Source organism: Mustela nigripes, chromosome 8 (assembly GCF_022355385.1).
Source record: "Mustela nigripes isolate SB6536 chromosome 8, MUSNIG.SB6536, whole genome shotgun sequence".
Taxonomy (NCBI): Eukaryota; Metazoa; Chordata; class Mammalia; order Carnivora; family Mustelidae; genus Mustela; species Mustela nigripes.
The window spans coordinates 10,253,525-10,278,296 of record NC_081564.1 but is presented as its reverse complement, the minus strand read 5'-3'; the positions used below and the strand labels follow the sequence as shown (position 1 = coordinate 10,278,296).

The 24,772-nt window shown below is 54.6% G+C and overlaps 1 protein-coding gene across 4 annotated transcripts; it reads left to right on the top strand.

Annotated features, from left to right (window-relative positions):
* Positions 1–1,289: 1,289 nt before the first annotated feature.
* Positions 1,290–24,626, top strand: SLC8B1 (solute carrier family 8 member B1). Of its 4 annotated transcripts, XM_059408492.1 has the most exons (18): positions 1,290–1,484; positions 1,836–1,983; positions 2,275–2,517; positions 3,150–3,420; positions 8,568–8,720; positions 8,827–8,879; positions 9,011–9,069; positions 9,220–9,324; positions 9,414–9,581; positions 10,486–10,593; positions 11,724–11,777; positions 12,023–12,153; positions 14,003–14,144; positions 16,977–17,098; positions 18,673–18,826; positions 19,571–19,651; positions 21,310–21,377; positions 23,500–24,626. In XM_059408492.1, the coding sequence occupies exons 4-18, from the start codon at positions 3,232–3,234 to the stop codon at positions 23,695–23,697; spliced, it is 1,785 nt and encodes a 594-aa protein (XP_059264475.1). In that variant the 5' UTR covers positions 1,290–1,484; positions 1,836–1,983; positions 2,275–2,517; positions 3,150–3,231; the 3' UTR covers positions 23,698–24,626. The 4 variants fall into 4 exon arrangements, with proteins under 4 accessions (XP_059264475.1, XP_059264474.1, XP_059264476.1 ...); XM_059408491.1 differs by lacking the exon at positions 2,275–2,517; XM_059408493.1 differs by lacking the exon at positions 2,275–2,517 and having other exon boundaries at positions 1,293–1,484; positions 3,150–3,402.
* Positions 24,627–24,772: the final 146 nt, after the last annotated feature.

Genomic DNA, 24,772 nt, shown 5'->3' with positions numbered 1-24,772 from the left:
TGGGGTATCAGGCATGCGGGTTCCCATATTGCAGAATGCATGGAATAATGACTGCAACCATGCCTTCCGAGGAGGGAGTGTTTACTCAGCCACCAGCATGGGGTCCAGGGCTTTCTTTACACGTCGTAGTGCTGGATTTCACCCTGCGGGGACCCCACGTGGTAGGTCTTATTATCCCCATTTTTCAGGGAAGGAAAGTGAGGCTCCAACAGTGTGTTTACCAAAGTTTGCACAGAAACCAGATGCTCTGAGATTCCAAACAGAACATGCTCTAGACCGCAGTGTCATCTGACCCAGAGTGGGGAACGAGAGGTATGCTCTCTTTGAAGGTAAGGGACCCGGGAGCGTGGGGGCGATGGCGCCGTTGGAGGGTGGCGGGGAGGGTGGAGAACCGGCGTTTGAGCTGGGCCGGGCGCCCCAGTAAGAGTTGATCCGGCGGAAAAAGGGAAGTGTGGCCTCCCCGGCGGGGAGCTCAGAAGGAGCAGAGGTGCAGCCGGTGTACGTATGCAGCAGGGTGTTCGGGGAATGGGGAGCCTTCCCCGGCCAGCCAGCGGGAGGGGGCTGGCGGCGGGGATACCAGATGAAGTCCGAAAGGGACGAGAGGGCTGGACGCTGAGGGGCTCCGCCCGCTGGAGTGGGGCAGCCGCCTGCAGGTGAAGGGGAAGCGGGGCGGCCCCAGAGCTGGGCGGAGGCGTCGGAGGTGCATTTGCAGAAGCAGGGTCCGGCTGAGGGGCTGCCCCGTAGGGGACGTCAGCCCCCCGCTGCGTTCCAGCCCACCGCCCTACAGCCCAGCGCACCGGGAGACGGAGGGAACCCGAACCTCCCCAGAGTCTGGGAATCCGGGAGGCGGGTACGAGCGCAGCACCGACTCCCCTGTCTTGATCTGTTCGCAGTATTTTTCTTCTAAAAGCGTTGCTACGGAGCGGAGGGCTGGCCCTAATTAGGAGGTCTCACGAACAGGACCATTACAGGCAGGACCGCCGGAATATTTGTGGGTGAGGCAGGACCTACCCCCTCCTAGGACTTTACCAAGCGTCCCTTATCACCGCTGATTCCCAAAGCATCTGGGAATAATACCCTAGTTTCATCCTCTAACTGCCCCTTCTCTGGCCTCCTACCATCTTTACCCGTCAGGTTTTATCTCAGCTTCTGCTTCAGCCGCACGAACCGACAGGCTCCGGACTGCGAGAAAGAGCACAGTCCCGGTTCCTCGCGGGAGCCTGTACCTTTAAGGGAGGGGCGGGGCCAGCCGTCGGGGGCGTGTCATTGGGCAGGGCCAACGAGGGCAGGGCCGAAGCGGGACCCGCCCAGGCCGACTCGGCCTGGAAAGTGCCCGGGACTCTGCCACCCGCTGGGCCCCCGGATCCGCGGCGACGGGTAGCGCGGAAGGTCTGGCAACGCCTACCGGCGGCGGGGCACCGGGAGGGCCTCGAGGCCCGGCGGGGTCGAGGTTCGGAGTTGGCGGGTCCGAGGCCCCGCCCGAGGTAAGGGGAGTCTCCTCGTCTGCCAGGGCGCCGCCTGAGGGCCGGGCACCCGGACTTCAACTTCTCAACATCCGTCAAGGATTGGGAAACTGCACTTTGACGTTCTCGGGGTCTCGCAGATGGGGCCGCAGATGGGGTTGCAGCCCCAACTTCCTGCGCCCGCCGCTTCCTATCGGGACTGCAGGTCTTCTGAGCTCGGGACAGGCGCACAGGAAGCGCTCAATAAATGCTCCCTTGTGAATAAGTGCAAGAAATCGGCAGCCAGTAGAGAGGAGGCACACCACAGATGCAGGCATTTATTGAGCTCTTACTCTATGCCCCGATGGGCCAGGATTTGTCTCCATTTTGCAGATGCGGAATCAGAAGCTCAGAGAGGTGAAGTGACCTCACTGAGGCTGCACAGCTCCTAATTTGGGCTGTGACTGAATTGGAAAGCTGGAGTGCCTGGGTCCAAATCGGTGCCAAGTTCCAGGAAACAGGAGGAGGGGAAAGTTAACAGGTGAGAAAAGAGAGCTGGGACAGGCCTTGTCTGCCCCTCTTTTTCCTTCTCTTCCTCTGGAGCCTCCTCCCCCGCCCCTGCCCTGTCAGGTCATTGAGAAATAACTGTGCAAAGAATGACCCAAAAAAATAACGTTTTCTGGACTTTGTTTCTGTTGATGCCAAAATAAAACATGCTCATCTACGACGTGGGGCAGAGCCAAAAGAAGGAAGTCGGTGTGCCAAGGACGTGGGTTTTTTCCCAGTTTGATTTCTTTGGAAGGACTGAAGCCGGTTCTGCCCTGGTGTTTAGGTGAAAAGCAGATGCTAGAATCCAGCTCGGCTCTGCTGCTAACACGCTGTGTGATTTTGAGCAATTCACTTCCCCCTGGGCCTTGACTCCCCCCATCGGAGGATCTGCTGTTGACTTTGTGACTTCCTTGCCTTGTGACTTTGGGCACGTTAGGGAACTCCTCGGAGCCCAGCTCCCTCCTCTGTAAGACAGGCGGAGAGGAGGACATCTCCACAGTTGTCCTGAGGACTGGATGAGAGAGAGGTGAGGCACAGCAGTTGAGTAAGGACACAGACCTGGCCCTGTGCCCAGGTTTGCTCATCTGTAAAATGGAAATAATAATAGTACCTCCCTTTGGCCAGTTGCGGGAATTAAATGAGGTCACCTATGATAAGTGCTTACTTCATTGGAAGTCACAGAACAGCATTGCTTAGTCGTCTCAAATTGGTGGCCCAAAGGCCACATCCACCCCCAGAAGTAGGTTTCTTTTGTTCCGAGGGCTTGCCAAGTCCCCACCGCTGCCTACTTCCTGGATTGATTTCCCACAGCTTATCCCCGAGCTAAAGTCTCTTCTAGAGTCCCAGGATTCCTCGTTCCAGCCCTGATGTTCCAGTGTCAGGGTAGGGGTGTGGGTGGGAGAGGCCTGCATCTCCATGGAGACACTATGGGGGGGGGGGGGTCCTTAGGAAGAAGGGCATAACTAATCTACATACTGAATGAGCGGGGGCCCTGAGACCCTCCAAAGAGCCTCCATCCAGAAGGAGTTTCATTTGGCTTTCCTTTGGTGGGGTTAGCGGGCGGGGCAGTTCTTCAACTGAAAAAATCTTCAGTCCCTTCCTGCTAGGGCCTAGGCTCTTTGGTGACCTTGACCCTCTTTCTCACCTCACTCTCTGCAGGCCACTGGAGCGACCGGCTATTTGGAAGTGAAACACGGCAGAAGGGGAAGCAGAGAGTGAGGGCCAGGCTCCGCCGGGTCTGATGGCTGGCAGACAGCTGTATCTGTACTCACTGCTGAGTTTCTTCTGTGTGGGGCTGCTGATGGTGGAGATGGTGTCTGGGACGAGGGGCCCACGTATAGGGGTCCACATCAGCTCCCAGTTTTCAGCCTCAGGTGTGAACCAAACCCCCATGGAAGACGTGAGCATCCAGGTAGGAAGCCGGCATCAGGTAGGAGTGTATTCATCCAATCAGCAAATATTTACTGAGCATCTACTATGTGCCAGGCACTGAGCTAAACCCTGGGGTGTATCAGGGAACAGTATAGACAAAAATTCCTATCTGGTGGAGCTAACAGTCTTCTAAGAGGACAAGTAGTGGAGCAAACATGTAAATTTCAGGTGGTAAGATGTTAAGTGATTTGCAAATAGCCTCTTCGGTGGGAGCTGTGACGGGAAGGGCATATTTCCAAATATTTCAGAGTGGGCGGTCACAGGTGGCTTCTGTGTGGACGTGACCTCTGAGCCAAGCCCTGAATAGAAAAAGTCAGTCACTTATACAGGCATCTGGAAAAAGAACATTCCAGGGAGAGAACAGCAAGCACAAAGGCCCTGAGGCAACGACAAGCTTAGTATGTTCTTGGAGCATGGAGGAGGCCAGAATGGCTGGAACAGGGTGAGCGAGGGGGAGAATATTAAGAGATGAGGATGAAGAGGTAGTGGTGGCCAGATTACAAAAGGCCCTATAGGCTGAGGCTAGGAGATGATATTTGTTTATAATAGTTGGGAGCCCCTGGGGAGTTTTAAGCAGAGGAATGTCAAAGGCTGATTTATGTCTTCAAAGGAGCTCTGTGGCTTCTCTGGGAAGAATGGATTGAGAGGAGTGAAGGTCCCACCAGGGAGACCAGTGGGGGGCTGTTGCATGTATCTAGAAGAGTGGTGGTGGTTGTGGGGGATAGGAAAGGAATGGGGGGTTTTGAGATCAATGTTGGGGACACAGTGAGTGGAATGTACTGAGGGGTTAGAGGGAAGGGCATGGTGGTGGAAGAAAGGAGATCTCTGGGGAGAAAGGGGTGCTGTTGACTTGGATGTTTGGAGGGAGGAGAAATGGGGACACTTGGGTGAGAGGCAGGAAGTCTTCTTCCCATAGGCTATTGAGACAGGCTGCAGGAACTTGAATCATGCCATCCTGATGTCTATAAGCAGAGGAGAGGTCACACGGATCCCAAGTTAAAGACTGAAGGCAGGGGCCTGCTCACGATGACCCCCAGGCGTCCATTGCACGTGCAGGGGCTGGAGTTCCCAGCCTTCCCCATTCCCAGGAGAACAGAAAAACTAACTCCTCCCTCTTGAACTGAAGGGCTGAGAGTGGTAAGTGCCCAAGCCAACTTCATGGGGCTGCAGAGCACCTTCATGCCTACTTTCTGAGGCTGAACGGGTAATTATGCCCATTTTACAGAAGGGAAAGTGGTTTATGGTCACTGTGGTTATTAAATTCACTGGTGCCTCTCCAAAGAGGGTCATGCTCCCTGGGGGTAGGAAAACCGAGGTAATCTGTTGTTTGTTCCAGGTAACCTCTGAGTTACTGAGCACTCAGGCCAGCCCCGTGTCAAGCTCGACAAATTCTCTCCTATACCTCCCGAGATGGGTAAAAACATCTCCATGCTAGAGATGAGGGTACTAAAGTTTAGGGACGGGAAGCTGGCCAGAGCCAGGAGAGGGTCAGCTATTTCCCTGGGTGTCCTTAGTGACTCGGGGAAAAGGATAAGAAGGGAATGGGGCAGAGGTGAAAAGTCACCCACCCCGGGCGCAGAGCAGGACCACTATGACTGTGCCACTCGAGGGTAGAGAGCTGCGAACAGGTGCTTGTGGACCTTGTGGGGAGGGCATGACCCCCTTGGGATGGGGCTGATTTCGGGGACCTGATTTGCTGGCTCACTCTGTTGTCAGGGGAATGGAGACAAGCTGGGGTGGGAGCGTCTCCCTGGATCCTCCCTGGCCGACCCTGAGGATGGAGAGCCGGGAAGGAAGGCAGACAGGAAGAGGAGGCTACCCCTGCCCACTTGGCTGTTTCCCCAGGAGCTTCAGCTGGTAACTTGCAGGCAGAGCTGAGTCTGAAACCACCTAGCAGTGGTGGGCTGTGTGCCCTTGGGCAAGTCACTTTGCCGCTCTGTGCCTCAACAGAAATTAGAAATTAGAAAACATTCTAATCTGTTAAGTAGACAGAATCATACCAACCTTCTGAGTCTGTCATGAAGACTCAGTGAGATGGTGACCAGCACATGTGTGGCAAAACAGTTATGAGGACCGACTGTGTGCCCAGCACTGTGCAAGACTTTGGTGGGAGAGGCGGACACGGGACAAGTCTATGATCCTACAAATAACTGGGGATATCAAAACACATAAGTGCTTGGAAGGAGGGGACCTGGAGTGACAAGAGTTTATAACTGGGGGATCCGCCCTGGGCTGGAGGCAGTTAGGGAAGGCTTCCTGGAGGATGCATCTGGGGAACTAAGGATTGTGGATTCAGAAGGAGTGGGGTAGCAGGCCAAAGCGACAGCAGGTACGTTCAATACAGCGGGCTCGGTGTCACATTGGCAGAGAGGCACAGGCCAGGGTTGGGCGATGGCCAGGGTTGGGCGATGGCCAGGGGCTCAGAATCTAGAAATCTTACCCCCACCCCCACCCCGTGTGGTGTTGGTGGGGGTTCAGAGAGCGCTAAAGGATCACAGAGCCACGATCTGACAAAGTAGTTTCTTTTGAAATTAGGGTGAAATATACATGACTTAAAATTTACCAGCATAACTTGAAATTCTCCCTCATGAACCATTTCTCAAGTGTGCTGTTCCGTGGCATCAGCTCCTTCACGCCGCCGTTGTAGCCATCACCGCCATCCACCTCCAGAGCTTTCCTACCTGGCAAAACTGAGGCTCCGCCCCAGTACATAAGAACTCCCCATTTCCTCCTCCCCCACCCCCTGCTTTCTGCTTTCTGTCTCTGTGGATTTGACTAGTCCAGGTCCCTCCTATAAACAGAATTAGTGGGTATTTGTCTTTTGGTGACTCGCTTATTGCACTAAGCACGATGTTTTCAGTTATGGCTTCCAGAAGGTTCTCCCTTGTTGTAGCATGTGTCGGAACTCCCTGCCCTCTGAAGGCTGAATGATGGTCACGGTGTGGATGTGCCACCTCTGGTTCATCCATTCACCCATGGGGGACACTTGCTGCTTCTAGCCCTTCTGGTTGTCGCGAACAGTGCCGCCGTGAACGTGGGTGTGCGTGTCTTCTCTCTGAGACCTGGCTTTCTGTTCTTTCTGGTTTCAACCCGGAAGCGGATTTACTGGATCATAGGGTAATTCTATGTTTTCCTACTTTTATTGAGATAGAGTTCCCATCCTGCACTGCGGTGAGTGTAAGGTGTCCAGCATGAGGAATTAACGTACGTCTATTGGGAAATAATGACCATAAGCCTGTTAACATCCCGCCTCTCAGGTTTAAAAAAGAAAGGAAAGATGGTGTTTTTCCTTGTGATGTTCCAAAGGCTTTCATACTTACCGGACAGCAGCGCTCCCTGTCCTGGTGACTAACGCTCTTTTTTGATTTTTCGGGAACTACCGTCCTGTTTGGCAAGGCTCTGCACCGTTTCACATTCCCAGCAACAGTGCACGAGGGCTCTGATTCCTCCCTATCCAGGCCGATACCTGCTAGTTTCTAGCTCGGTTTGCTTTGTACGGTAGCTATCCTAATGGGTGTGAGCTGGTATTTACAAAGCTTTTAACAGAAAGTTTGAAAAGGGGGAGGGACATTCCAGGCGGAGGACAGTGCTTAAGCACAAGCGTGACATGACAAAGGACAAATATCCATTATATAGAGAGCGTCTCCAAGTCAATAAGAAGAAGCAAACATTCCAGCTGAGAAGAAGGAATACAAATGACCACAAGACGGGCTCTGACACATAATCAGGGACTTGCAATTGAAAGGCAAGAAGATTCCTGCCACATCAGCCTGCACAAGACTTGGGGGGCAGGCGCAGGTGTGGAATCCCATTTGCTGGGGCTGGTGCCAGTGTGTACAAGTAAGGCTTGGGGGGAGCGTATTTTGGCAAAACCCATCAAGTGTCTAAGTGCAAGAAGTGCCGTCAGGGCCCTGTCCGTGTCCTTCGTATACTACCCTTTGGGAGGGCTTCTGTTGACTTCTAGTGGCAAGCATCTTTTTCCAGAACCACCCATAAACACGGGAGGTGGGTAGTGCTAGGGAACTAGCACCTCCCCACATCCAACCCCCCACCAGCATCCTCTCCTAATGTCTCATAGGAGTTGGTGTATAAATACCGCAGCTCCCGTGCCCCTGGGATTACCAGCCCAACGTGGACAGTTCCAGCCTGGCCTCTGGCCGCGCTGGTTTCTTTCCCCTCCTTCTCCTGCTGCCCCACTGTGGCGACTGCATTCCATACACTTCCCAAATACATACTTACTCCCTCGTAAATCCTTGTCTTCAGGATGCTCCTGGAGGAATCCAGACTCTGATGCACTCTGACTCAGCACTTTTACTTCTAGAATTCTCTTTTCAAAATTTTCTCATATGTCCTCAGAGAGTCCCGCACAAGGATGTTTATTGCTGGCTCTCCTGGAAAATCAGACATGCCTGTATGCCCACCGGTGGGGAAATATTACCCCGCCCCCCATATCATTCAGAGCATGAAATACTGTAGTAATGTTAAAAAGACCATAGGGTATCCACAGGGCGTTTGATGGTTAAGACAGGGTTCTAGAACCTCAAACCACCTCAAACCAGTCAGTTCTGACCCTGTCTACTACGGAGTGGACCCCAGGACACTGTTTTGTCTCCTTTTCTGTCAAGGGGGTATGATAATAGTGACTTCCTTGCAAGACTGTGGGACAACTTAATTGAGATACATTTTAAGCTCCTAGTCCTGTGCCTGGCATATGGAAATGACTCAGGGTGCTTTGACTTTGATCCCCTTCTTCCTCACTACGTGTACCAGTATCTTAATGGGTGGTATATATGTGAAGTGGTAAAAGCAAATTGTAGAAACGAGAGAGTTAAGAGGGATCTATTTCTGTAAAACGAAAGCAGCTGTATAACAAGATGTGTGTGCAAGGTCGTTATGCCCGTAATGGGACTCTGGAAACTGATCGTGGTGGGAACTTTGGAGAAAGGTGGGATTGTGGAGGGTAGGGAAGAGAAACACATTCATGAATGACTATAAAGAAGTCTATTTTAAACAGTTGGCACTTGGAGGGTGTGGGGGGCTTAGGGGGTTGGGCAGAAGGAGGTCCTCTTTAGCTAGTTAGACGGTCCTGGTCCAGGTGCCCTCAGGGGGTCGAACCCTGATGTCCCTCTTTCTCCCTCGCTGCAGTGTCGTGATGTGTGTGGCCTGAACGTCTCTGACCGCTGTCCCTTCATCCGGACCACCCCTGACTGCCGCAGTGAAGGGGGTTACCTGAACTACCTCGAAGGCGTCTTCTGCTACTTCCCACCTGACCTCCTCCCTCTGGCTGTCACCCTTTATGTGAGGCCCTGCCCCGGGGTAGGGGGGTGTGAGGGAGCAGGGCTGGGGGCCCAGGCTGGACTTGACAGTCCCACCGCCCCCTCCCAACCCCACACCCCTCTCCCAGGCTTTCTGGCTGCTTTACCTGTTTCTGATTCTGGGAGTCACCGCGGCAAAGTTGTGAGTGCGGCCTGGGCTCCCATCCAGATTATAGATGGGAACGGAGTCCCTGGGAGGGTGGCACTGGGGTGACCCCATGTTTAGGCGGAGGATGGCCGTGAAGGCACACCCTGTTTGCTTTCTCTCCATAGTTTCTGCCCTAACTTGTCAGCCATCTCCACCGTGCTCAAGCTGTCCCACAATGTGGCAGTATCCTTTTGTCCCCGGGTCTGCACCCCGGAGGGTAGGAGGGCTGTGGGAGGGAAGTCTGGGAGACTGGGTGGTGGTGGCTCACGGCCCAGGACAGGTCTGGCCAGGCGGGGGCCCCTGCTTTGTGTCCCCTTGACGTGCTCCCCCCATGGCGTCACCTTCCTGGCATTCGGGAACGGCGCACCCGATATCTTCAGCGCCCTGGTGGCTTTCTCGGATCCGCGCACGGCCGGCCTGGCCTTTGGGGCGCTGTTTGGTAAGAGTGGACCTGGAGCATCAGGAGTAGGTGGAGGAGGGCAGAAGGGTGGGGGCAGGGCGGGCTGAGCTCAGCATCTTCTCCTCCAGGTGCAGGCGTGCTGGTCACCACCGTGGTGGCCGGCGGCATCGCCATCCTGCGCCCCTTCACAGCCGCCTCCAGGCCCTTCCTCAGAGACATCATTTTCTACATGGTGGCTGTGTTCCTGACCTTCACCGCACTCTACCTCGGCAGGGTCACGCTGCCATGGGCCCTGGGTGAGCAGCCGCAGGGCTGGCAGGTGGAAGGCACCAGGGGACGCGAGCGGGTAACCAGCCGGGCACAGTGTCACTTCCGGTTCTGAAGGAGGGAAACCTCTCCGTTGGCTTGAGCCCAAAAAAGGGAACCTGCGGTTCAGATAAACAAAGGGGGCTAGGGGGAGCCCGGGGTGATGTTCTGGATTTTCTCAGTGTCCCATTTTAACAAGCACTCTGGCCGGGTTGCTGACTGTGGCCCCCAGTGTCCCTGCAGTGCACACAATCCACTCGTGGTTCAAGTAACGTGGACAGAGAAACAGTTCACACGGGGTTCTGGAAACCCACAAGGGATGCCAGGACATCCAGGGATCAGGGGCAACTATAGGAGCCCCTGAGAGGCGAGGGGATGGTGGCTGGAGCCCAGCGAGGACTAGAGGCCTAGAACTGGTGTCACCAAGAGCAGGCAACAGCCACAGAGGATCACAGGTCCTGCCAGAGACAGGGCACCACACCAGGGAGGCAGCCTGAAAAAGCACCTCGGACTCTCCCTTGCTGCCGTCTGATTTGTCCCCAGGCTCCTTCTCACCAAACCCAGTGCCACCAGAGCTCGGGGGCTGCGGTCTGTGGGGCTGAGCTTCTCAGGGCTTAGAGCAGGACTCCAGCCCTTAGCTCTTGAATCAGGTCCTGGAGGCGACTGTGCCCGGTGTTACCTCTTTGCCCAATTCTGGAAGGCAGGAGGGGAAGATGGGCCGAGGAAAAGCAAGGCGGTAGGTTGGGGGCTCTAACGTGGCTGTTTCCCGCCTGCTACTGGGCTGGGCTAACACAGACCACCACCAGCAGGCACCAGCAGGAGAACGGGCAGTACCTGCTGTCTGGGGCTGTGGCCGGGATGCCACTTGGTGACAGCCTGCACCCTTGTCTGCAGGTTACCTGGGCTTGTACGTGTTCTACGTGATCACTGTGGTTCTCTGCACCTGGATCTACCGATGGCAGCGGAGGCGGTCCCTGGTCTACTCCATGCCAGGCACTCCAGGTAGGGGTCCGAGTTGAGTTCCCACGAGGCCAGTGGGAGCTGATTCCCTGTGCACCCTTCATGACTGCTTTTCATCTCCAGAGGCCAACGTCATTGTCGATTGTCTCTTCGAACTTTTCCTACTTGTTCTGTGCCAAGGTCCCACCTGCATACTTTGGCTGTGCTGGTGAGGCCTCGTCATCCATGTGTCCTATTTCACTGGCTCTTCCTCCTCCGTGCTCTCTCCAGGGCAACATCTGTCTCAGATCTGTCACTGCTTACATCCAGTAATGCTCCCCACTGCCCTCGGCTTCAAACCTGAATGCTTCCCTATGCCTCTGCACCCGTGTATGCGCATACCAATATGTGCACACACCAATACACATACACACGTAGCACACACATATACAAATCCATGTCCACACACATCTACACAACACGCAGTCATACAAATACATATATATACAAATAGATACACAACACACCCAGGTACATATACATATACACATCCCCATAAACAACACACAGGTGCCGATGACTCCCCCTGCAGGAAGTCTTCCGTGATTTTTCCTCTCCTCTCCTCTGTCTACTGAACCTTCCAAGTTCAGCACACATCAGCCCTGTGCCGTCTTCTAGACCCATCACAGCCCATCAGGCTGGAGGAAGAGGGGGAATGAGACCTGGAGAAGGGCCTAAGGTCACACAGAGGCAGGACTAGGGATAGCGATGAGGAAGACAATAGTCCTTTTAAGGCCCCGCTTTGCTGGGCTCAGGATGTAGCATTCCCGAGGACTTCCAAGAAAAGTTTCAGACTGAAAAAGAAAAATACAATGGGCTCCAAATTCTGGAAAGAAAATTGAAGTCTGCCAATGTTTGAGATTATCTTTAAATGCACTTATTAAATTAGCTTTATAGCTAGAGCATTACATGTGAAGGTGTTTTTTGAGTTAGACTTTCTCACTCGGTAAGAGTTCCGAGCATGCCTAGGGATTGCTGAGAACGCCAAGGTCCAGAGGGCCTACACACCTGTACCCTGAAAATGGCCCTGTCCCAGAGCTGTCCTACCTGGGAACGGTGCAGGGGGTCCGGGGGGGGGGGCGCGGGTCTGGGCTCCCTAGCTGGCTCATGTGAAACTCCCCTTTCTCCTACAGAAATGCTCTCAGATTCCGAGGAGGAGCCCGTGTCTTCCAACAGCTATGACTACAGTGAGTCTGGACTCTGTGCCCAGCTGGGGTGGGGTACCAGGGCCGGGCTGGGGAAAGAGGGGTGGAGAGAGGTGGCCCAGGAATGAGGTTTCGAAGCAGCCCCATCTCTCACTGCACAAGAGCCAAGCCAGGCCCTGGGCTTTTCCTTCTTCCTGAGGGTTGGGAGGACCAGGGGGCAGGGAGAGGGTTCTCCTGGACGCTGAGCCAGCCAGGGACACCTGCCCCTCTCCCCCTCGTACACCCAGGTGAAGAGTACCGACCACTGCTCTTCTATCAGGAGACCACGGCTCAGATCCTGGCCCATGCCCTCAACCCCCTGGATTACAGGAAGTGGAGGAGCAAGTCAGTGTCTTGGAGGGCCCTCAAGGTGTTCAAGGTAGGAGAGGGGGGACTCTGGTACCAGACTCATGGCTCCATGACAACAAAGGACAGTGGCCACTCAATCTTCTCTATCTCAGTGAGAACGGACGGGCCAGGGTCTGCTGAGACCCTTTCAGAATAGATTACATGGCACATGATGGGGAAACGGAGTCATAGTTTGACTGATGGCCTGACCTGTGCCACATTGAGGAAGGATTGCATCTGGGACAGAGGGAGAGGGGAGGGAGCCTCTCCAGTCTGCCCAGCAGCACATCCTGGGCCTACTGGGTACTTGGGGTGGGGGTGTGTGTTCTTGTCTTGGCACAAGAGGCCAAGACAGACTTTGCGCACACATTTTAAGCCTCTACTCCGGTCACGTTCACCAACCGCCCATGAGCCGAAGCTCGGCCCGTGGCCACGTTCAACGTCAGTGGGGCAGGATATTACATTCTGCAGCCTCTAATCACTTGACAAAAGACATGGGCGTTCTAGGAAGGGATTGAAGAGGCAAGGGAGGGGACTGCTTTGTTCTAGGAAGGGATTGAAGAATTGTGAATGGTATCAGGCCTATCGCGGTTTGATTAAATCGTAACAATTTCATAAAAGCTACTACGTGATGGGCTGAGTATGGTGCCAAACAGGCGTATGCCTCGTTTCATCGCACTTGGCTTCCCCAAGCTTCACAGACACTGTGTCTGTTACAGGTTGCGGGTCTGCGGGACCCTGTGCTTAGTTGTCATGTTAACACAGCTTTTCCAAAAGCATTGACTGATTCCGTGTCCCCATGTCACCAGCTGGAATTTCTTGCCACATTTCAGTCTTTTCCCCGCTACTCTGGGGGTTGTGGTGATCTGGGCACGGTGATGACAGCTTGCTGGAAGCCCGGCTGCTTGACAGCATTTTCTAGCAATAAAATATTTTTTTAATTAAGGAAATGTAGATATTTTGGGGGGCCGCCATGCTGCAGCACTCTTAATAGGCAGCGTAGCGTAAACATCACTTTTCTACGGGCTGAGAAGCCGAAAAATTCGTTCGACTTGCTGTCTTGGGACCCGCATTTACTGAGGTGGTTTGGAACCAAACCCATGATGTCTCTGTGGTTGGCGTGTAGTGAGCGCTGCGTACATGAGATTATTAATTTAGTTATTGGCTGAAAGTGCAAGGTGTGGAGTCCATCGGAGCTGGCCCTGGATCCCAGTTCACATACCCTCTGTGTGTCTTTGGAGAAGTTCCTTAACCTCTCTGAGCCTCAGTCCCTTTTTCCAGAAGGTGAGAAAAACCATAGTTCCTACATCTGGGGCTGAGGTCAGGGTTAGTGGACGAGGGACCACGGTTACCTGAGTCACGCCAACCCCCCCCCCAACAAGGTCTCCAGGTCCCGATCCCCAGAAACGTGACTCTGTTACCTTCTTGGCAAAAGAGCTGTGCAGGTGGGATGAAGGGTCTGGGGAGGTAGAGCATCTCCTGGGTTACCCAGGGGGGCCTGATGTCCCCACAAGAGTCCTTATGGGAAAAGAGCAGGGTTGGGGGTAGAGGCCAGAGTCGGAGGAGATGTGATCCCAGAAGCACAACTGGGACTGACCAGGGCCACCAGCCAAGGGGTGCATGTGGCCTCACCAAGACCTCAATTTTAGGACCCCGTGCCCCAGAGCCAGGAGGGGATAGATTTGTGTTTCTGGAAGGCACTGGCTTTGGGCTGGGGTTGCAGCAGCAGCAGGAGACCACCGGCAGCACTGGGCCTGGGCCTGCTCAAGGCCGGGGCCTTAGCCACACCGACTGCATTCCTGGGTAACCTTGCCCAGGGGGTGGCTGGCCCAGACACGGGCCTCCCTAGTGACACCTTCCTGCCTTGGCTCCCTTGGCAGCTGCCCGTGGAGTTCCTGCTGCTTCTCACGGTCCCTGTTGTGGACCCCGACAAAGAAGACGGGAACTGGAAACGGCCCCTCAACTGCCTGCACCTGGTCACCAGCCCGCTGGTCTTGGTCCTGACCCTGCAGTCGGGGGCCTGTGAGTATCCCCTCCCCAGGCCAGCCCACCCCCCCCCCCCCCCCCCCCCCCCCCATTCCAGAGTTTTCTTCTCAGCTGCACCACGGGGTCCTGGGCCTGAGGTGGAATCCCGGGCACTTAACATATGCTTGTGCCGTAAAGGGGCACCAGCGTCCCACGCTCAGCCGAGCCGGTGCTGCCAGCCACGGGTGGGGGCAGCATACTGGTGGCCCTTGGACCAGGTCCAGCCCTCCATCACTTGCCTGCGTTAAAATATTAGGAGATTTCACATCAGAATGCGGGTCCGGCATTCCCAAAGGCAGAACTGGCTGGCTCTGAAAAGGGCGCCCCCAGTGTATGGGGGTCCCGCTCTCCACCGCAGCAGGCAGTCCCCTCCCTCGCCTCTTGGGGTACCCGGCTGGGGAACTGCAGTTTTCTCTGTCTGCTCCAGGCTGTCCTTGCCCTTTCTGACCTGCTCTGGCTCAAGAAATGCCCAGTGTTGTCAGGCACCTTCCAGCTCCCGCTGCTCGGGCTTCTTCCTGTTGTCTGCCTTTAGTGTTTCACGCTGCCCCCTCCTCTCTGTCCCCCGGCATCACCGGGAGGTGGAGGAGGTAGGGCGCTGGGGGCCAGTGCATGGCTGGCGGTGGTGTTTTTGGCTCTAACAGGGTCAGCAAGTTCTCTGTGGGTCCCCTCCTGGATTTATGGCGGGGGGGACACTGTGAGAGAGCCCACCAGGTCCCAGGGTGACCCCAGAGCTGAGAAGGGCGCCCCTTAGGGGTTCCAGCTGTGTGGTTCATCAGTCTTCCATTCCCTGTTGAGTGGATGAACCCAGCCTCGTAGGCCAGGCCACTGCCAGGGACTCCCTGTCACCCCTGGGGCTTCTTAAAAGAGTGGACCCCAAGCATCTGTCATTCACGACCCAGCCGCTTGACTTTTCTCCCATCGCTGACTATTCCCATGGACGTTTTTCTTGAATCCGCTGTTTTTAAAGTTACTGAACTGCACCAATAGGAAAGTGGCTTCATTGCCAGTAAATTCAAGGTAATTGCAAAGATAAATACAATAAAAATAAAGCATCTGAGCCTGGAGTCTCTGTTCCATAGGGTGTGCAGCAGGGGTTAGAGACGCCGCAGACCTATTCGCACCCGTGGAGATTTCCTACAAAGGAGAAATCGCTCACCTAGGATGCGATAGTGGCACGGTAGTTTCCTGCCCACATACCAGCACCATCTGGTGATAGCAGGTCCCCACTGGGGAATTACTGCTTCAGGCGAAAGCATTTATGACCCTTGTCTGGGCTGAGCCCTGGACTTGGCTCCCTGCCCGAGGGGGTATCGGGTCTGCTAGCAGAGCCTCCTAGCCTCCTCCCTCTCTGAGCAACACCCAGAGCCATCTTTCTAAAGTGCTGCTTTTCCGAGGTTGTGGTCACTCCTCCACTCAAAGACCTCCGTGGCTCCCTAGTACCTCTTGGTCCAAGTCCACACCGCCCCGGCCATTCTTAAGACAGCTGCGTTCCCTGCTCTCTGTCCTTGCCGGCGTCGACCTGCTTGGTTCCTTCCCACCCAGCTCTCTCCTCTTCCCCTGTGGCCTTCGTACCCTCTCTCTGTTCACGTGTCATCGCACATCCTCAGCACTCAAAGAAGCCCTTCCCGACCACCCTGCACCCCAGCCGCCTCCTGAAACTCCCCCAGAACAGGCTTGGCAAATTCAGAGAAAAGGCCCCTTGCTCAGGTGTCAGGTTCCAAAGCCGGCACTACCCGGTCCGAACCACGTCCAGCCAAAATGACCTCCTGAGATCCACACACAATGGATCGTGGACACAATTCTGTGTATCAGCTCCCTTGTGTAATTCTAATGCCACTGACACTGGAGAGCCAGTGAGCTAGACCGAAGAAGGAGAGGAAAGTCTGGACGCAGGGGTCTGGGCAGCCAAACCATCCACTGCCTTTGAGACCAGTACTAACTCCCTGGTGGTGGAAAGGGTTGTGTGTGGAGAATTCTAGAGTGTGCCGTCTGCCTATAGGGTTTTCCCTTTTTCATGTTTTGATGTAAAGCCCCTGAAATTTTCATAACTTTTTTAAAAAGATTTATTTATTATTGGAGAGAGAGAGAGACTGGAGGTGGCATGGGGGAAGGGCAGAGGGAAGGGGAGCCTGAGAATCTCAAGCAGATTCCCCGCTGAGCACGGAGCCCAATGCGGGACTCAATCCCATGACCCTGAATTCAAGACCCGAGCTGAAATCAAGAGTCGGATGCTTAACCAACTGACTGAGCCAACCCAGGAGGCCCCAGAACTTTCATAACTTTGAATGGGTTGGTTTGTGAAGTGGTCTTATCAAGAGAGCAGGTGCTGGGCTCCAGGACCAGTGGGTAAGGGTTGGGTTTGACTGTACGGTTCATTTAGTGGAGCGATGCCCATCCATTGGCAATGCCTGGCTGGAGGGTGCTGCCTTGAAGCTCAGTTGGAAGAGGCATCGGCATGATGGTTGACTAGAGATGTCTGCCATGGGCGTGGGAGAGGACAGTGGTGGTGAGTGGGCTTAGCTATTCCCATCCTGGTCTCCTAGCAGAAGGCTGGGGAGAGTCTGTCTTTCACATTGTCTGCCTTCTTTCTGGTGTGGCTAGCTTCAGGGCAAGCCCTCTGTCTTTAATTTCTCTGTCCCCCTCAAGTGCCCAGAGTAGCACTGGGGACATTTTATGTTCAAACAATCGCATGTAAATGAGTTTTATCCTTGGGCCTCTCCCCCAAGCGCTCCTACTCATTCTGGGGACGGGGTGTGCCCTCCAGGAGCAGGGGCCAAGCTGAAGCAGTGGAAAGTACCAGCACCCCTCCCCCTTCTTGCCCTTCTGCAGATGGCGTCTATGAGATAGGTGGCCTCCTTCCTGTCTGGGCCGTCGTGGTGATTGCGGGCACGGCCGTGGCTGCGGTGACCTTTTTTGCCACATCCAACAGCGAGCCCCCCAGGCTTCACTGGGTAAGATCCCCAGTATCCCACAGTGGGGCAAGAGGACAGTAGGGTCTCCCAGGAGGGCGTCCTGTTTGTGCCCCTGGGGCAGACAGGCCCGGAATCACTTTCCATAATGACAGGTCTTTAAGACCACTTTAGAGGATAGTTTTGTTCCTTTTCAAGATCCTTTTTTTTTGGCAACAGCTTCATTTTATGGAGATGTAATTCACATACCATACATATAATTTGCCTATTTAAAGTGTGGGATTCAGCGGTTTTTGTTATATACACAGAGTTTTGCCACGATCACCACCATCAATCTGAGAGCATTTCAAGACCCACACCCGTGAGCAGTCGGTCCCCTGCCCCTGCCCCAGCCCCCGGCCCCCGCCCACCTGTGTCCTGTGTCTGTGGAGTTGCCTGTTCTGGACTTCTCCTGGAAATGGGATCCTACGACATGTGGTCCTTTGTGAGTTTGCCTCATGTTTTCAGGGTCGTCCCGTGCACTAGCCGGGGATTAGGGAGTCGCTCCTTTTCATGGCCAAACACGATCCATGTTATGGAGACAGTACGTTTCGTTTATCTGTCCACCAGCGGTGGACACACGTTGTTTCTACTTTGGGGCTGTTAACAAGCAACGCTGCTGTGACGTTTGTGTAAACACATGGGTCTAGAAATAGGCTTTCATTCCTCTTGGGTGCGTTCCTGGGTGAAACTGCAGGGACAGGCGTTATGTTTCACTTTTTGAACAATTACCAGACTCTCTCCTGTTCATTCTGGAGGACGCACCCGTGTGTCTCACAGCCACGTTCCAAGGATGGAATTGTCCAGTGTTCGTGGGGTTATTTTTCCCCCTTCTCTCCACCCTGCAGCGTGCTGAGGAATTTTTTAAGGCAGTTTGTTTAGAATGTATTCTTCGAAGTTCACTTACAAGTTTATTTATTTTTTTTTTTTTTGCTATGTATTGATAAAAAAAAACTATAGCTTTTATTTTGAGAAATTCTTGAGTGTGTCAACCCAAAGCAGGTCAAATTTCGACCAATTGATGATGTAGGGAAATAGTGTTCAGCCAGTGTTTTTACTGGGTTTTGAAGTACTTCACCCACTCCCAACGGACGTCCCCCAAAGACACAGCGCCGAGTGAGAGAGGCCCACCATGAAGGACCACGCGTGGTGTGAGTCCGCGTATGAAGTGTCTAGAACAGGCAAATCCATACAGACAGGAAGCAGAGTAGTGGAGGGCCAAGGCTGGAGGAAGGCTTGGTGGGATGGGGAATCATTGCTCATGGGCACGGAGTTTCTTTTTGTGATCGTGGGACAGCATTTGGTCCCTAGCCTGGAAGCTGAGGGAAGCTTCTGGAACTCTTCCCTGACAGAAGAGTAATGCCGAGCTAACATTTTACGGAGCACTTACTATGTGCCGAGCACTGCCAGCTCTGAATCTGTTAACTCATTTCTGCTCACAAGAATCTCAGCGGGTGGGTACCGTGATCATCCCGCCTTAGTGATGAGGAACTGAGGCCATGTTTCCATGTGCCTTTGGGGACCGTATCCCTGTTGGGGATTGGCCGTGGTCCTGTCACCACTCATTCCCTCCCCAGCTCTTTGCTTTCCTGGGCTTCCTGACCAGCGCCCTGTGGATCAATGCGGCAGCCACGGAGGTGGTGAACATCCTGCAGACCCTGGGAGTGGTCTTCCGGCTGAGCAACACTGTCCTGGGGCTCACGCTGCTGGCCTGGGGGAACAGCATTGGAGGTGACTCGGGGGCAGCTGGGGTTCTGGGACGAGTGCAGCTGCATCACTGCTCTCTGCTCCCCTAGCCAGAGTGCAGGTGAGCAGGGCCATCTGGGGCACCTGCCCTCAGCACGAGCTCAGACCCACTGTGGTTTGGAATAATCATCACTGGGCATTGGGTTGAGGTGGCCTGGCTTATATCCAGGCCAGGAGACTAGAGAGGCCCCACCCTCTTCCCCACTTTCTGCTGTATGGACAGTTGCCTCCCCAGGGTTCAGGCAGGACATGGAGCCTATTGCAGCCAACCATGCTGAATGTGTACATGGGTGTGTGACATATGTAGGCATTCATGGATACACCAGTAGACCCTTTTCTAACTATAGATGTCAGGTAGGGTTGGCTAAGTTGTGCACTGCACAAGAACATTCAGACAAGGAGTCAGGGGGGCTGAAATCTAGCTCTCTTTCCACTGAGCTTTTTGGGCACCTTTTCCAAATTTACATAAATGTGCTGTGCATGCTAGCAGTAATGGTAGGTCACATCCCAGAGTTGCCCCTAGTGGGAAAGAATGGGGTAGAAAGAATCAAGAAGGGAATTGTGTCATGGGATGCTGTGGCCACAGCACCCAGCTAGCTACTGCAAGGCCCAGATGGGCACTCATCAGTGTTTGTTGACTGAATGACTGTGGGTAACAGTAAGGAGTGAATGACCCAAGAGGGCCAGGGGGAACTACTCATCATTCAAAGCGGTCTCATTTCCCTGCAGATGCCTTCTCAGATTTCACACTGGCCCGCCAGGGTTACCCGCGGATGGCATTCTCAGCCTGTTTCGGCGGCATCATCTTGAGTATCCTTTGTGGGGCTGCCCTGCCCGCGGCACGGGCTCCAAGGGCCATGGCTGTGCTCCATGCCCCACTCCCGGGATAGGGGAGTGTTCCTTCCTGGAACACCTGGGGCAGGAGACACAGCTGCTGGGAACCTCAGCTTCCTCATCTGTAAAATGGGGATGTTGAGAGGACCAACCACAGCTGGGTTGTTGTATGGACTGAATGAGGTGACAGAAATGCGTGGTAAGCACTCGGTGGATGGCGGTGTTTGTTTGTTTTTGTTTTTTTAAAGATTTTTATTTATGTATTTGACAGACAGAGATCACAAGTAGGCCGAGAGGCAGGCAGAGAGAGAGGAGGAAGCAGGCTCCCTGCTGAGCAGAGAGCCCTATTCGGGGCTCTATCCCAAGACCCTGAGATCATGACCCGAGCTGAAGGCAGAGGCTTTAACCCACTGAGACACCCAGGTGCCCCAAGGTGGTGTTTTTCATAGACGCCCCCATGCTGAGTTTTTGAGGGCACTGAGGAAGACCCTCTTCCTCCTGCTTATAGATGTCATGGTCTATAGATTTTAGGGCTTGGCAAGCTTTTTCTGAAAGGGCCAGAGAGTAAATATTTTAGACTTTGTGGGCCATACCAACCTCTCTGGTGACTACTTGACTCCACTGTATAGTGTGAAAACAGCCATAGGCAATACAGAAATGAGTGGGCGTGGCCACTCATTAAATGTTCCAATAAAACTTTATTTATAAAACTTTATGAAAGTGGACAGCGGGCCAGAGGGGCTGCAGGCTGCAACTTGCTGCCCCCTGTTCTATCTAGAGAAGACAAAGACAAGCAAGCCGCCTGGGGCTGAGAAAAGAAAGGGATTTGAAAGTCGCTGGTCCTGGGTCCCAGGTCCGGCGCCACCACGTCCCCAGTATGTGACCTTGGGGCTTCGCACACATCCTGCTTTCTGCCCCTCGGTGATCTCTGTGCGTTCAGAATGGGTTGGGATGATGATCGACGGTGGGGCACAGCACCCAGGACCGTGTCTGGCCCAGGCTCTGTGTCCAACAAGCGGGAGATGATGTTGGTTGTGAAATAAAGTCGGGGTATTTGAAAGCCCTTAGGGTGTGCTGTGCCCAGGCACCAGGCACCAGCTTGCAAGGGCATGTGGGCCAAGCCCAGTGCCAGGGGGGTGGCCATCTTGAATGGGTGGGGCCCGGAGGCGTTCCTGGTGTGTGTAACTCCCCGGCTGGACAGGGCTTTCTGGGGCCCCTTGCCCCCACTGAGACGTGCTCCCGGCTTTCAGGCTCTGGCCTCTTGCAATCCTTCAGGCTGGGATGAGAAGGAAAGAGCTCTGCCTGGACCAGGGTCCCCTGAACAATACCTAGAGATGGCTTTGACCTGTGCTCCGTCCCCCAGAGGACGGTGGGTGGTCACTTCACCTAGCTGCAGGGAAGCCGAGTGTTCACCACGTGCCAAGCGCTTCCTTCTGTCACCTCATTCCCTGTTTACAGAGCGAGTGCCGAAAGCACAGTGGACACTTGCCTTCCTAAAAGGTCTAACACTGGGCAGGATCTCCTCAGAGAGGGAGTTTTGGGGCTGGGGTGCAGAGACCGTCAGCAAAGCTGACGGGTATGCAGTTGGCGTGGGGGGACTGTTGTTCCAGCAAACTTCCTGAGCCAGGCCACAGATCTGCTGGTCGGAGTGGGGCTGGGCTGTCTGCTCCAGATCTCCAGGAGCCCCACGGCGGAGGTGAAGGTGAGTGGCCAGACTCTCTTGCGAGGGGCCCCCTTCTCATGGGGGTCCCACCCTGAGACCATTCACATCTCAGCGGCCTATGCTTGCCGGGGAGGGGCGTTGTCTGAGTTTGTGACAAGCCTGATCTGTAGAATGTTCCAAAACTATCTTGAATAGAGGGTGGAAAATACATATTCCTTATAAGTTCAGGAGTAACTAGGACGTAGCTTCCGGGAATGGGCAGGAAGGCCCCGGATTTAGGTAATGGTCCCATCACTTAAGTATTTTGCTGTGTGACTGTGGGTGAGTTTAGGACATCTCTGGGCCTCAGTCTCCTTGCCTGTGAAGTGGGGTTGAAGCCCCCCCCCCCCCCCCCGCAAGCCTCCTGGGCAGCACGCACAAGGTAAGGGCCAGGCCGAACACCTTGTCTTAGCACTGCTCACAGGACAGACCAGCATGAGGGACTGCAGGAGCCCCAGCAGGCGGGAGCCTGGCAGATTTGGAAAAGGTTCTGAGACCCATTCCCACGATGCCCAAGAATTTCCTGGGGGTGCATGGGACCTCCAGTCCCAGGCATTCCAGGGAAATGCCTGGAAACCTGCATTTTAAAATAAGCTCCCTGGGGACCATGAGGGTAGGTCGCCTGAGACCCCCTCTGTTCTAACACTTGCCAGGGCCAGGAAGGTAACCGAAACATGCAGGTGACTCGGAGGGGCGGGGGGGGGGGGGGGCGCTCGTGTGGCCAGATACTCCAGATTTTCTAGAGAAGTCAAGATTCCTAGGGGACTTTGCTGGTCTCAGATATCACACTGGGTCACACACTGGGCACTTCTGTTCAGAAGGACCCGAATTCAAAGCCTGAACAAGAGAACGATGATGATGGACCTCGGGAGACAGCTGGCAGGCTTCCCCCAAACCCACAAGTGCACTTGCGGTCCTGTGAGGCCGAAAGATGGCAATGTTAGCAGGAACAGTCACCCGCTCTCTCTCGGCTCTCGATGGTGACAATGGTGATGACTTGTGGCTGGCTTATAATTAGCTGACACGGGGCTAGCCTTTGGCAGTGGCCAGGCCCCCACACAAATAGCTATGAACTTAACTTACTGCTCAGAAAGTTTGCTTTTCTTTAAGTAGACAGTCTTTGCGGGGGAGGGGCCGAGGAGACAAAGACTCTTAAGCAGGGGCTCAATCTCACAACCCTGAGATCTCGACGTGAGCTGAAATCCAGAGCCAAGAGTCGGCGCCTCACAGACTGAGTCACCCAGGTGACCCGGATAGTTTGCTTTTCTTAAAAGGTGAACAGGATCAGCGAATTTTGTCTATGCTCTTCACGGGTTTAGTAGGCTCCTTTCATTATCAGTTCCCAGGCAGTTGCGGATAATGAGGCTTTAGGGTCGACTCCACTGGTTCTATTTCTTCCTTCCTCTTGCTCTTTGTGGGGTTTGTGTGCGGGCGTGCATGCGTGTGTCTGCGTTCCACTGCCTTTGTACTGAGTGTCCAAAATGCTCCCGCTGTTAAGTAAGGCACAAGGCACCCGGGAAGGCCATCGGGGAGGGTGGCCGTGGGTTGTGTTGGGTGGAAAACACAGGCAGCTCTTAAACACTGCCCAGTGCACAATTCCATTTCTGGTTTCCGAATTGCCTTGCTGGTCTGGTGTGTGTGCATGTGCCCCCGCTCAGTGTATGCAGCCACGCCACTGTGTGGGGAGGAGGAGACGGTGTCCTTCAGAGCTTGGATGTCCATCTGGGCTCTGCCCCTCGCTCACTAGTTTGCTCGTGTGTGTCCTGGGGGTCATGGCGCTCCCCGCACGGGCGGGCGGGAAGATGAGAGCATAGATGGTGTGGGGAACACACCCAGCACAGTCCCCAGTGTGGAAGGAAGGGAAGTGGGGAGAGGACAACTTCACTGTTGACTCTTTTGTGTGGCTTGAGGAATTTTCTACATCTGTGTGTATGTCACTGCCTGTGTTAGCCTCTCAGGGCTGCATGACAAGAGACCCCAAGTTAGGGCGCTCGAAGCAGGAAACTTCAAGGTGGGGAGTGGCCAGAGGGGTCAGAAGTCCTGCACTGGCCTCCAGTGAGGGACGGGCGACTGGTGGTTGCAGTGACGCAGCCTCTCCCCCCCTCCCCCGTTCCCCCCACAGCTGGAGCCAGATGGACTGTTGGTGTGGGTCCTGGCGGGCGCCCTGGGCCTCAGCCTCGTCTGCTCCCTGGTCTCGGTCCCGCTGCAGTGCTTCCAGCTGAGCAGAGTCTACGGCTTCTGCCTGCTCCTCTTCTATGGGAGCTTCCTCGTGGTGGCCCTGCTGACGGAATTTGGGGTGATTCACTTGAAAAGTGTCTGAGTGCCGCCTTGCACCTGGGGCCGCCTGGTGGCCGGGAGGTGTCACTGCAGGTGGCGAGATGGACGTCAGTCCGCCGAGGGACGGCTGCCTCTGCTGGAGGTTCCTGGTTGTCGCCTTGCACAGGGACAACAGCTAAGCCTTGTTTCTGGGACATCGGAGACGGGGCTGTGCTGTGGACAAAGCTGCGGACAGAAGGTAGACTTCCTTCTACCTTCTTGGCTTATCTGTGGAGCCTCTTGGAGGCTGAGTGCCTTCCGGGCTGGTGCCAGAAGGGCAGTGGAGTGTTCCAGGGCCTGTAGCCATGCCCTGCTGCCTTCCTGCATCTTCTCCTCAGGGCTCACTCAAACCGCTTCCAAGCTCAGCTTATTAGGGTGACAGGGCAACTCAGAGGGCGGGCAGAACACAGTGAGCGTCAGGCCATCCCAGGCTGAGTCTTAGAGCTGCACCATCCAACAGAACTAGAACGTGAGACCCATACCGAATTCTGAAATTTCTAGTCGCCATGTTAATAAAAGTCCAAAGAAACAGGTCCTATATTATATGCATTAGTGAATGGCTCCAAAATGTGAGCCTATGGCCCTGGCCCAATTACGGCCACTGGCTTGGATGGCACAGCTCTAGCCTCTACCTCTAGAAAGGCCTGCTGGCTGCTGGCAGACTCCTCTGTACCCTGAACCTTGGGTTTTTCCCCAGCTGTGCAACAGGCATCAGTTGGACCATGCCCTGTCCTACCTCAGGGGGAGCCCTGGGCCGGGGTGCCAACACCTGGAAGCTCTAGGGAGGACGGAGCGGGTGCTCCCCAGTGCCTTCCCGCTGCCTTTTCAAAAAGCAGCTCTCCAGTTTGCCCGACTGCCTTCTGCCAGCAGCAGCGAGGCGATTCAAATGTCTTTTTTTCCAGTGAAAAAATTAATAAATATTTCAAGTGTCCAGCTCTTATTGGTTCCTCCTTACCTGGGCCGGGGGAGGAGGGGTTGGTTCCAAGGCCAAAGGCTTGGGCCTGAGGTGGGGTCGGGAACAACCATGGATGGGACCTCTGACCTTTCCCCATGGTACTGAAACCCATAGAACGTCACTC